This window comes from Stenella coeruleoalba, assembly GCF_951394435.1.
Source record: "Stenella coeruleoalba genome assembly, chromosome: 13".
In the NCBI taxonomy this organism is placed as follows: Eukaryota; Metazoa; Chordata; class Mammalia; order Artiodactyla; family Delphinidae; genus Stenella; species Stenella coeruleoalba.
The window spans coordinates 32,805,904-32,818,841 of NC_137159.1; the positions used below are offsets into that span (position 1 = coordinate 32,805,904).

The 12,938-nt window shown below is 37.5% G+C and overlaps 1 protein-coding gene across 3 annotated transcripts in view; it reads left to right on the plus strand.

The window, feature by feature from the left end:
- The window catches only part of PPP3R1 (protein phosphatase 3 regulatory subunit B, alpha), an 81,282-nt gene extending 69,850 nt beyond the window's left edge, over nucleotides 1-11,432 (plus strand). For all 3 annotated transcript variants that reach the window (XM_079940608.1, XM_079940606.1, XM_079940607.1), the window contains exons 3-6: nucleotides 1,582-1,758; nucleotides 2,835-2,894; nucleotides 4,418-4,602; nucleotides 9,719-11,432. In XM_079940608.1, the coding sequence (XP_079796734.1) occupies nucleotides 1,582-1,758; nucleotides 2,835-2,894; nucleotides 4,418-4,602; nucleotides 9,719-9,766 (470 nt within the window). In that variant the 3' untranslated portion in view covers nucleotides 9,767-11,432. The remainder of the gene's footprint in view (nucleotides 1-1,581; nucleotides 1,759-2,834; nucleotides 2,895-4,417; nucleotides 4,603-9,718) is intronic.
- Nucleotides 11,433-12,938: the final 1,506 nt, after the last annotated feature.

Below are 12,938 nucleotides of genomic sequence, written 5' to 3' on the forward strand. Positions count from 1 at the left end.
TTCTGCTTATTCCTTTTCCTTTTCATGCTGAGAAACCTCAAAATCACCTAACAGTGGAGTAGCAGCTTGGTGTGTGTGTGTAGTAATAACAGTGCTTGAAGAGCCAGAGGCCTGCATCTCTTTGCTACTGTTGGGAATCTCTTACATTCTTTTTTTCTAAATGATAAAAAATATATGTATAATAAAGAGAGGTGGTTAATGTTTCTTCATCTGAGAAGATGATGAATGAATAAGCAACCTTTCTATCTCTATTAATATTATATACTCTCTAGCGTTAATATGTCCAGTTGGAAATATTTATTTAAACTTACTGTAGCAACATGAGCTCTCTAAAGGCAACTTCTTAATTATTTTATGTGGTAATATTAATAAGATTCTTGAAATCACTTGTTAAAATAGGAAACCATCTAGATTTCACATTTATTCCTGAGTATATTCAAGGGTGCAGTGATCTGGGTATGGTCTCAACAATTTAATTTGCTGTTTTCCATGTAAACATTCCATAGTAATACCTATATTATTATAATATATACCTATATTATAAACTCAGACTAAAATATCTAAGTTTTTAATATCTTAAATTTTAGAGACATACATATATGTATGACTATACGATTAACTATTACAATACTTTGTATAATATAATGTAAATTGAATATGTAGGCACTTCCAACTACTAAAAAAGATAATCCTCCCAAAGGTATCCTTACAAAAAGTGGAAAAATAACATGAGTTTCAGCTTGGCAAAACATATGAAAAACAGTATCTCTGAGTCACAAGATGAGTCAAAAGGGTGAGGTTTGTTTGTTTTTCCTTGTTCATCTGTTTTAAGGGAGTATGATCCCAAGTAGCAGAAAAAAATCTTTGATGAAAGTTGGTGCCAAAAGTTGGAATTCTTTATATTTAGCTTGTACGAAGTGCAAAGCTGAAGCACTTGATGGTGCTGCCAAGGCGGGTTTGATCTGTTTTAAAAAGATCTGGGCCTGATTTTTAGGATATTGGTAATAACTGTAAACGGATAGTAACCTTTAAAAATTTAACCTTTATAAAATTTTTTCTTAAAAATTTAATTAAAGGATTAAAATCTAAAAATGCTGGGTTTTCTTTGCTCATATTTGCAAAGAATATCTTTAGAAGAATATTCAAGAAGCTGGCAACGTTGGAGGGAGGCTTTGAATATTGAACTGTGTTCAAACCATGTTCAAATTTTGAACCACGAACTGCTAGAAATAAACTAAATTAAAATTTTACAAGATAAGTGAAAATTAGAGTGCCTGGTACATAGAGATTGATTTAGTCTGCCTGGTAAAACCACGTGACTTCCATGATCAGCTTAGCATTGTTAATCTTGTAATATCTTACTCAGCATACAGTTGGTTGTATGTTATGGCAGGTGCAGACAAACAAAAGGGTAACAAAAAAAATTTTATGATATATTTTCTTTGTTATAAGAAATTAGTCAATCGTATATGCAACTCTTTAAATTGGAAATTAAACTCTTGGATAAGTGGTGAATTTTTTTCCTATAATTATCACAAAATTGTTTGTTAAATCTTGCTGCCTCTTTTTGTTTGCTTTTAGTTGATGCTGATGAAATTAAAAGGCTAGGAAAGAGATTTAAGAAGCTCGATTTGGACAATTCTGGTTCTTTGAGTGTGGAAGAGTTCATGTCTCTGCCTGAGTTACAACAGAATCCCTTAGTACAGCGAGTAATAGATATATTTGACACAGATGGGAATGGAGAAGTAGACTTTAAAGGTAAGGAAGTAGTTTTTTTTTAAACTACCAGTTAGATAATCTGTGAATAGCATCTTACAGCTCTGTGTACAAAAATGTCTGAAAAATTTAGTTTTTCTTGAATGTGTATTACTGGTTTTCTTATAAAGATAGATTACATTAAAACCTCAAAGTCTGTGATATATGAACCTTAATGGGCTAATAAGATCTTTTACTTTTGGGGTCATAAATGATCAAATTGCCCTTTAAGGTAATCTGAAAAATGGGATTTAGAATTTCTTTTGCTGTTCGAAAATTAGTCTCACTTTAGGGAAACTTACAATATTAGAAGCTACATTTTTAAAACCTTTTATAAAAGAATGAGACAATACTAAGTCAGCAATAAAAAGTAAGCTGAAGTAATAAGGATATGAGTATTATCATAGAAAGGATTAATTTAGTTAATCTAAGATTTTACGAAGACAGTAGCGCTTTTGCTAATATTAACCATTTGATTCTACACTTTAAAGTAAATAAACATTTCATTTCACCAGGGAATCAACAGATTTTGTTATTTTAGTTTGAGGAATTGGATTATAAGTGAAGGGCTTTAAAACTGGTTATGATTTAGTGTTTAGCAGGCAGTGAAGAAAAATGACCATTTGTTAATGAAACATCCAACAGTTTATTTAAATGATTCTGAATTTTGGAGCCAGAAATCCAAAATTTTTTTTTTCCTGCCAAACAATGTAAATTTTTTTAAAGCCTCCTTTTGTCATATTCTAAGAAAAAAGAGTTAAATAGCTTAAAGAATATGGGGTTTTTTTTGAGTGTTATGCTCTGTAGCGTAAGTAAATATTTGTTTAAATTGATTTGACTTTAGAGAACTCCAGGTTCAGATTAAAATGTATATATATAGAACCTCGTTTGTTACGAAGTTTCAAATTTGGCTTTTTCAGTTTTAAACACAGCTAGTAATATTTTCTTTTGCAGCAAGAAAATATCTTTTTGTCAGCACGTAGGGGTTTGTGTGTGTGTGTGTGGGGGGGGGTATGTGTTGTTTTTCTTTGTAAAAAATTGAAACTTCTGATTTGTAAACATATTTTATTCTTATTCAGAGTTCATTGAGGGAGTCTCTCAGTTCAGTGTCAAAGGAGATAAGGAACAGAAGTTGAGGTGTAAGTATTTCTCTTCACTGAGTTCATTCTCCCTCTTAAGACCACTACCCCATACTGCATTATAACCTCCTTTTAAAATATTCTAAAAGATGTCTTTTATTCTAGATCCTTAGTAAACATAACAAAAATTTTACATTCTGGAGAAAATCCTTTCTGGACATTTGCAGTTTGCATTTTTTAATGATGTGTCATTGTTGCTTTTAGTTGGATAGAAGGAAAATAGAATTTCCTTCTACAGCCATATGAATTACATGTCTTAGATAAGAGATTTTTTTTTAATTGAAGTATAGTTGATGTACAGTGTTTTATAAGTTACAAGTGTACAATATAGTGATTCACAATTTTAAAGATTATATTCCATTTATAGTTATTATAAAATGTTGGCATGAAAGTGAGAAGAAATGCTCTAATATGATTAGGTTAACTTTATTTACACTCGTTGTATTCAGAATTATTTAGCCAGAAGTCCACTATTTTGGTTTACATAGGCTGCCTCTATCATAGGGAACATCTGATATCTTTTTAAAACATTCAGCTCTTAACTAGAGAGATGTTGTATTTATAACAGTTCTCTGAGGTGCAGGCTATATGCAAACATCCTTTGCAAACGAACTCTTTTTGATACAAATGAGAATAATAGTAATAGCATTTGCTGTCTTTGATTGTATATTATCTCATTCGGTACTGTAAAGAACCTGAGAGGTTAGAACTATTATTAGCCCCAATTAAATATGTGCAGAAAATGAAGCTTAGGAAGGGTAAATAACTTACCACTAGGCTACACTAATTGGCCAAAGCAGTCTTGATTCCATGGCTCATATACACTTTTTTTTTTTTAAGATTTTTTCAATGTAGACCTTTTTTTTTTTTTTTTTTGATTTTTTGGCTGCATTGGGTCTTCGTTGCTGTGCGTGGGCTTTCTCTAGTTGCGGCGAGCGGGGGCTACTCTTTGTTGCACTGCATGGGCTTCTCGTTGTGGTGGCTTCTCTTGTTGCGGAGCACAGGCTCTAGCACGCAGGCTTCAGTAGTTGTGACACACAGGCTCAGTAGTTGTGGCTCGCGGGCTGTAGAACGCAGACTCAGTAGTTGTGGTGCACGAGCTTAGCTGCTCCACGGCATGTGGGATCTTCCAGGACCAGGGCTCGAACCCGTGTCTCCTGCACTGGCAGGCGGATTCAGGGAAGCCCAATGTGGACCATTTTTAAAGTCTTTATTGAATTTGTTGCTTCTGTTTTATGTTTTGGTTTTTTGGCCATGAGGCATGTGAGATCTTAGCTCCCTGACCAGGGATCAAACCCACCGCCTGCATTGGAAGGTGAAGTCTTAACCACTGGACCACCAGGGAAGTCCCATAGCCCATATACTCTTAACCATTTTCACCTAGAGACATCTCTGTGTAGGAAGGAGCTGTCCTCAGAGTAGAATTCTAATTGTTTGGCAGCTTATTGTTCTCTCTCTCATTGAAAGTATTCGTTTGTGATTGCCTTTGATTTTGCCATTGATTTTCCTTACTCTCTTTTTAGTTGCTTTCCGTATCTATGACATGGATAAAGATGGCTATATTTCCAATGGGGAACTCTTCCAGGTGCTGAAGATGATGGTGGGGAACAATCTGAAAGATACACAGTTACAGCAAATCGTGGACAAAACCATAATAAATGCAGATAAGGATGGAGATGGAAGAATATCCTTTGAAGAATTCTGTGCTGTAAGTACATTCATTAGTTACACTTCATGAAAACCTTTTTAATACCACTTAATAGAGAATTCCTTTATTTTGCCCTAGACATTTCTACTTTTGATTTTGCCTAATTGCTCCATATTCAAGGTTTTGAAATGTTCTTTGTTGTAAGTGTTACTGATTTTATTCTCAGTGATTGTCTGATAAAATGCCACAAGAATGGTACTAGTAACTTTTACTTATTGGTAGCCTCCCAAATGAACAGCTAGGTTGTTTGAAAATACTTTTGTGGGAAATATGAGTTCATGAGTTTCAGCTAGGAATCCAGAGGCTTGGTTTCATGAGGACAACAGAAATGGAGTCCCTGTCCGTCTTAAACTCAGCAGCTAGGCCTTGTAAAAGGGTGATTTTATTTTTCTAAGCTACTGATGGGTAGTCCTTGTACGCTGGGGCAAGGGCTCCACAGAGGCAGGGGCTACAGTTGTGGGAAGGCCTCGACAACTAGCTCTAGGTGGAAACTGGGGCAACGGCTTAGCTTCCAGTTTACTACTTCTCTTCTTTACTCCTGCCCCTAAAGCAAAGATACTAACTTTTTGATGTGTTAAAAGCAGTTTTAACTGTAAGCTAGAGATACTGAGCAATGCAAAGGAAAGGCAAAGATAACAAAGAAAAAGTTTTGAAAAATTTCAGTCATGACTGGGAAATCTTTCTATAAAAGACTTTCCTCCTCTTCTCATTTTTTACTTAGATGACACCAGGGAAAACAAATTACTTTGTGTGTTATATAAGGACTTAAGTATCTACTTCAGCATTTAAGTAGAAGTTCACGTGATCCTTTAAGGATCTTTCTTCATCTCAAGGGAATACTATCTTTGCATTTTGTTTCAAAAAGTAGGGTGGTGCTCTAGTTTAAAGAACACTCGAGGTCTTTTTGGAAGAGATTAGATAGGCTTGAGCCTTGAGATTTGGAACCCGTGCCAGGTGGTACTGCTCTGTGTCCTGTCCCTCCGTTGTGTCTCCTCCCTCACTGTTTTTTAATAAATTAATTAATTTATTTTTGGCTGCGTTGAGTTTTTGTTGCTGTGCACGGGCTTTCTCTAGATGCAGCGAGCGGGGGCTACTCTTTGTTGCGGTGCATGAGCTTCTCATTGCGGTGACTTCTCTTGTTGCCGAGTGCAGGCTCTAGGCACTTGGGCTTCAGTAGTTGTGCCTCATGGGCTCTAGAGCGAAGGCTGAGTAGTTGTGGTGCATGGGCTTAGTTGCTCCGCGGCATATGGGATCTTCCCAGACCAGGACTCTAACCCGTGTCCCCTGCATTAGCAGGTGGATTCTTAACCACTGCGCCACCAGGGAAGTCCTTCCTCCTTCACTGTTGCCAGTACTTGCTGAAGGACTCCCGTGGACGGACATCGCATTGTGTGCGACCTGAGACCATGCTGGTAGTGGCATCATAGGTAGCAGCCAGTTTTCGAAAGAAGGAAAAAAAAATAATTCCAAGACTTGAGGGAACAAAACAAAAAAGGGAAACTCTTGACTGGAGTGTTAATGGAAAGGATGTATATAAGTGAAGACTACTTGCATTTAGTAAATATAAACTAAAACTTGCATGTAAATCACTTACCAGTGAAAGGAAATTAAAATACATCCCGAGGTATAGAAATGGTACTATTTACACTGAAGACATAAGCTAAGCTTTGAGTTTGTTTTTCAGCATTTTGTGATAAATTGCCTTTACTTGTATTTTTGGAGGGCATAGTTCAGGAATGAAGAAAAATGTTTTGTGTATTAAGCCAACTTTTTGGAACATTTATCAAGCTCTTAACTTTGGCTTCATTGATTTTTCTTTATTCTGATTTCTTAAGCTATAACAGTGAAAGAGAAAGACAGTTTATGTATGTATGTATGTATGTATGTATGGCTGCATTGGGTCTTCATTGCTGTCCATGGGCTTTCTCTAGTTGCGACGAGCGGGGTCTACTCTTCGTGGTGGTGCATGGGCTTCTCATTGCAGTGGCTTCTCTTGTTGCGGAGCATGGGTTCTAGGTGCATGGGCTTCAGTAGTTGTGGTGCATAGGCTCAGTAGTTGTGGCTCATGGGCTCTAGAGCGCAGGCTCAGTAGTTGTGGTGCATGGGCTTAATTGCTCCATGGCATGTGGGATCTTCCCGGACCAGGGCTTGAATTTGTGTCCCCTGTATTGGCAGGCGGATTCTTAACCACTGAGCCACCAGGGAAGTCCCAAGGAAGTTATTTTAAATAAGATCACATACTACATACCTACTTTAACATTTTCAGAATACTTTACCATGCACAAATATTATAAATGATTAGTGACAGGATTAAAGTTGGTGGACTGAACACATCTATTTACTTTTGCTTCCTCTCAAACCTCCACTGAAATTAAATGGGTTAAAAACAAAAGGTTATAAACCCACAAGGACCAAGTGAATAGCAGAGAGGATAGTTAACTAGATTTGGCAACTTACAAAGTTGAATGGTTAATTGGTTTAGCAGACAGGAGTAAAAATTCTAAGCTAGAAACTTGGAAAGCTGAGAAGCAACTTGGTTTATAAGGTGGAATCCCTGAAAGGCTCAGTTCCCTAACCTGATTCCCTGGCAGCTAGACTTGTACCCTCCAGGCAAGAGATGGGACAGCCCTCTTTGGGAAATCTGATCTCCAGAAATGGTCTTAACTGATCACTCAAAGCGCAGGCCACAGTCAACAGCCCCACTTTGTATGTGGAGGCTCTAGTGCCCTTTCCACAGGAGCAGAGAGCCATGGATCACCAAACATTCAAGGAAAGCCTCTAAAATGGATTATAGAGATGAGATAACACCTGAAAAAGAAGCTTGGAGAAGCAGGCTATGCAAGGCCAGTGACAACTTTCAAAGTAGAACAAAAATCTGTCATGGTTATCCTCAGGGATATAATATATTGGATTTTTGAAACAAAAATTGGAGAATATATAAAAGAGCTCTCGGACATTTAAACTTTGAAGTAGATTCTAGGAGGTCTAACACCCAGATGCTAGGGGTCCAGAAAGAAAATGCAAGGAAGGAAATGTCAAAAATGAATCAAGAAAATATGTCAGAATCAAAAGTAATGAGCTTCTTTGACCAAAAAGACTTACTGAGTACCCAGCATAGTATATAAAAATGTGGGCCTAGGCACATTGTCATGAAATTTTAAAACAAACAGATGGTTCTACAAACTTCCAAAGAGCTAAAGTAGAGGGGTAGGGGAAGGGTGTCATACAAAGAATCATAATGGTGGCAAATTTCTCAGCAGAGTTGGCAACTGGAAGGCAATGGAAGCATTGCCTTCACAATTTTGAGGGACAGTTATTTTCAAGTGAGAACTCTCAGTAAACTCAAACTAGGTGGTGGAAATAAAGACATTTTAGGTATGCAAGGCCTCCCTTTCTGGGAAACTACTAGAGGATGTGCTCCCACTATAAAAAGGTTATAAATCAAAAAAAGAAGACAATGTGGGATCCAGGAAGCAGAAGGTCCAACATGAAAGAAGGAAATCTCTAGGATGATGGTGAAGGAGGATCCATAGATGACAGGCCTGGATGGGAGCAGGTTGGAAAGCTCTGGGAGTGATTTCAAGACAGTAAAATTGATAGAATTACATAATATATTTAAGTGCGTTTAGAACAAAGTTTAGGGTTGAATTAATGATAAATACATAGAACACCTGGCAAAGAAAAAGATCAGTTATTAACTGTAGCAAAACAAATGTGCAGGAAAGAAAAAGTAACTATAGTACACAATTCTCTTCTGCTGTAAGTAGTATTCTATATAGTCATAAATAAAATGCTGAATTTCTGCCTAATCAAAAAAAAGATACAATTTTTTGAAGCGTGGGAGAGGTGGGAAGTATATGTGGTAGGAGACAGAAGGGAGAGGTGTGTGTGAAAGTATAATCTTCATCTTCTGTGGTGGGAAGTCAGTGGATGATGCCTAAAACTTTGAATCCAAGAAAAAGCAATGTAGGGGTGTTATTTGGACACCTATAGGTAAATACTGAGAATCAGCTGAAAATTCTAAATGATTGCCTCTAAGTAAAAAGAAATTTGAGGGCAAGATAGCAAACTGCTGTTTTCATAACAGAAGTTGTAGAACTAGCTGGCTGTTTAAGCTTTCTTTTCCAAAAAAAAATTTTTAAGGTTTAAAAATAATACAGATGTAGCTATGCAGAACAACATGGATGAATCTCACAAACAACGCTGAGTGAAACAAGCCAGACACAAAAGATTTCATTTATAAAATGTATAAAAGCAGACCAGAGTAACCTATGGTGTTAAATCATGATAGTGACCACCTCTGGCGGGCGGTGGCTTGGGAGGAGGGAGGTGGCCAGTGCGGGAAGGGGGCCACGGAAGCCCCAGTGATGCCCTCCCTGGCTGCTGTTTACTTGGGTGTTCGCTCTGAAAATTCATCAGGCTGTGAACATTTATGGTTTACTTTCTTTATACAGGTTATACTTAATAAAACTTATGCCCCAAATAATAATACAGGTAATTGCACTTCACATGGCCATGTCAGTATTCACTGAGGTGTCTGTAACAACTTTACAAGTATTTGACTCCATGGGAAAGTAATGTGCAGAAAATTTTATTCATTTATTACTTTTTGATATATTGTAGAACAGACTGACAGCGAAGCCTGCATTTGGTTTCTGACAGTTTTTATGGTAACATCTGGTTATCATTTAATATTAAACTACTAAAGGCCATGTCGAAACGACAGACGAAAGAGTGGGCCAAATCCTGCATGTGGCCTGTTTTGTATGTTTTTGAACTAAAAAAGTTTTTTCATTTTAAAGTGGTGTTTAAAAAAGAAAATGGGAGAAGAGAATTCAAGAGAAACTATACATGGCCTACAGAGCTTGAAATATTTACTGCCTAGCCCTTTACAGAAAAATTTGCCAGCCCTAGTGCTAGAACACAAGAAAATGTTATCCTAGGAGAAGGAAGCCACGAAAGTTCTAACAAAAGGCAATGCAGGTTTTTAAAAACAACAGCTTCTGGAAATGGCTAAAGTAGTATGTTTTTTAAGCTGTAGTTTTGGTAAGTGGTTAGACTAGTACAAGGGAGTCCGTCGAACCTGGTCAAGTTTGATTTGTTCTCTCTGTTGCAGGTTGTAGGCGGCCTCGATATTCACAAAAAGATGGTGGTAGACGTGTGACTCTTCTGTAAAGAGTACCACCCAACACTTTTGCTTTCTTCTCCATCTCTGAAGATCTGCTCAAGACGTCCAGCAATGCTCTCTGTGTATTTAAATGGAAGTATTTTTCTCTGTGAAGCCACATTTTCCAACATGAGCCTCATGAAGCCAACTAAGTGTTATTGAACTCTTATTCTCTCAATAACTCAGTGTAGCACTTTAAAGCTGAAGGACAGCAGCATGAAAAGAGCATATCAATGTGGTGAAGAAAGGGAAGGGGTTGGCTTTTTAATTTATTTTTCTTCATCTTTTATAACAAGAAAGTATCTATATATACATATGTAAATATTTATATATAGATATATGTAGCTTTCTATATGTGTAGTAGGTTGGCTTTAATTTAATATACTTGATTCAGAAGCAAAATGATAGAGTACAAAAGTGCCAAGCAGAACATTCAACATCCTTACTTTTATTTCACACAGTTTTATAAATAGATTGAAGATTGTACAATTTGAGCCAGGTGTTAGGCCAGCTATTTTCCTTGTCCTGCCCTTTCTCTTTTGAGAGATTGACAAAGCATTTGTTAACATCTTATTATTTACCTTGATTACATTTTTGTAACAAAGGAGTTTGTAACTTTATTTATACCTGTGATATATTTCCAGGGACTGTGTCTCATTGCTGCGCAGCTTTGACGACGTCTCTGCTTGAGCAGAAAGTATAGTTCAGCGCTGCTGCTCTTGTGTTCATATAGCAACAGCACAGAGCTTATGGCCACCTCATTCTGTTACTTCATAACTAGGAGCCATTACATTCACTAGATGTCCCTGAGTAAGTGTCAGTTTGTTGTGATTTTATTCGCAAAGGACAGAAGCTATCTGAGGCAATCCTGATTTATCTCGGACATGACTTATTGAAGAGTTCCTGAAATAATCATGTAACTGCTTAGGCTATCCGTTTATTTGTTTCATTACATGGGTGGTAAATTGTCATTAAGCTTACGTTTAAACCATAAATTTCCTTTCTCTGTTTCAAAAGACTTGCAGCTAATCTGAAACTGGTGATATTTAATGTGCATGTGTGTATCTCTACACCCACATATACTTATTTATGACTTACATGGGAGAAACCTTACTCATCTATATGCCACAGAAGAGCAAAATTATATCCAAACTTATACCTCTTAAATTTCTTTACCGCAAGGCTTAGAGAGTGCATAATGGTGTTCTTGATTTGCCCACATACGTAACAGGTAACTTAATAAATTTGTGTGATATAAAAGTAGTTTACCATGTTCCACCACTTGATATTATCCCTTCCCTTTTCTGCAAAGGTACTATTGGCTGGAAGAAGACATTCTGGTTAGCTTTGTAGGACTGTAGTCTTTCCCTATATAGTTTTTCTAGAAAACTGGTTTTATAATCATGAGTGGGAAAAGGCAGGTTGAATCAAGAGGAAAGAATCTTAATTTGGGCACACCCGCCTGCCATCGCTGTTCCTTCAGCTGAGTGCTGCACGCCATGGGCTCTGTCTGTGAGAGAAATCCCGGTGCTTGGTGTCCTTGCATGACATGGAGTTTTGCATGTAGATCGATTTAAAGTATGTACCTCTTGTTTACATAATTTGCATAATTTTAAAACATAATGTTGCCAAACTTTGGAAATGTTAATGTTCAAACTGAAAATCTCCACTACATGTAACTTTCTTCCTCTGGATCAGTACGTGGCTTATAATCCCAGCCAGTGGTTTGATCTGTTCCAGTGTCAACTGCCATGTGCTCTGCTTCAAGGGGGGGAACTAGTCTTTTGTGAATTTTTTGTACATAAGTATTTGTTACAGATATTTTAGCAAATGCTTTCTATTTCTCTTGCTTGTGCATATCTTGGCTGGCATTACAGAAAAATAGTGCAAACATTATTTCCTTACTGGGGACTGAGGGTTTTTTCTTTTCCTTTTTCTTTTTTTTTTTTTTTAGCGTGCGTGGGTGGGTGGGGAGGGATGGTTTATGTTGAATGTTTAGTTTTTCTTCTGCATGAAACATCATGTTGTGGGATCTTTAGAAAACTTCATACTGTATGAATAAGAAAATAAAATATTTGAAACTTGATTGAGTGTATTCACAGTGGTCTTCAGGCTTTCCCGGCCGTTGGATAGTCTTTTTTTCACTCTTTCAGATTTTTTAAAAACTCTAGTAAGTTGACATTTGATCTTTGACTATGAGCCATAAGTAAGTCTGCTCTGTCACTGGGTGAAAACCCAAGTCATCACAGTGACCTGCAGAACCCGGTGTGTCACCCTCCCTCTGCTTCCAGCCTCCTTTGCCTCCGTGCTTCCCCAAGCCTTTGGCGTGCTTCCTCTGTAGGCCTGTGCACCGTCTCTTCACCCGCCAGGCTACCCACAGGGAATGCTTCCAAGGGTTTCAGCCGTGTCCTGGTTCAACAGGAACTCTCCTGGCCACCATTTAAACACACTAATACACCTGACTCTCCTTTACCCCACTGTTTTCTTCCATAGCATTTAACCTCTTCTGACATGATTCACTTAAGCATTTTGTATTTGTCTTCCCCGGTTATGGAAATGACACGAATGAAAGCTCCCCAAGGGCAGGGATTTCTGTCCCTTGTTCACTGATAGACCTGGTTGTCTAGATTCTGCCTAGTTCTTAGTGTTTAATGAATACGTAATCAATGAATTAGGTAATAGGAGACACCTTGTTTCTACAGGTTGTGATGTTAAATTCTATCCACTAATTTCTCACTTCATAAAAGGTAAGCATTAGTATAATTTTGAGACTTTTATTCATTCAGCAACTCTGGAGGGTTCCCACGCCATGCCTGCGCTGTAATAAGCACTTGAGGTTCTTGTGACGGGAAATGATGTACCTGGCCCACGTGAATTATGGGCTCTCGGTGTTTTATACCCAAAACACCCATATTGTCAGGCATGCACTAGTTATGAGATACTGTGCACTGGATTCCTTGGCTCTTTGAACTAGGAGTATAGGTTAGTTAGGCCTAAACCAATAGTTAACATTTTAAACCCTAGGTCTCCCTTTCTTTACCTAGTTCTAATGGTCTTAAGAGTAGAAAAGATGACGAAGTGAAACAGCAATGCACAGAATGGGAGAAAACATTTGTAAATCGTGTATCTGCTAAGAGATTGCTATCTAGAATATGTCAAGACGACGACT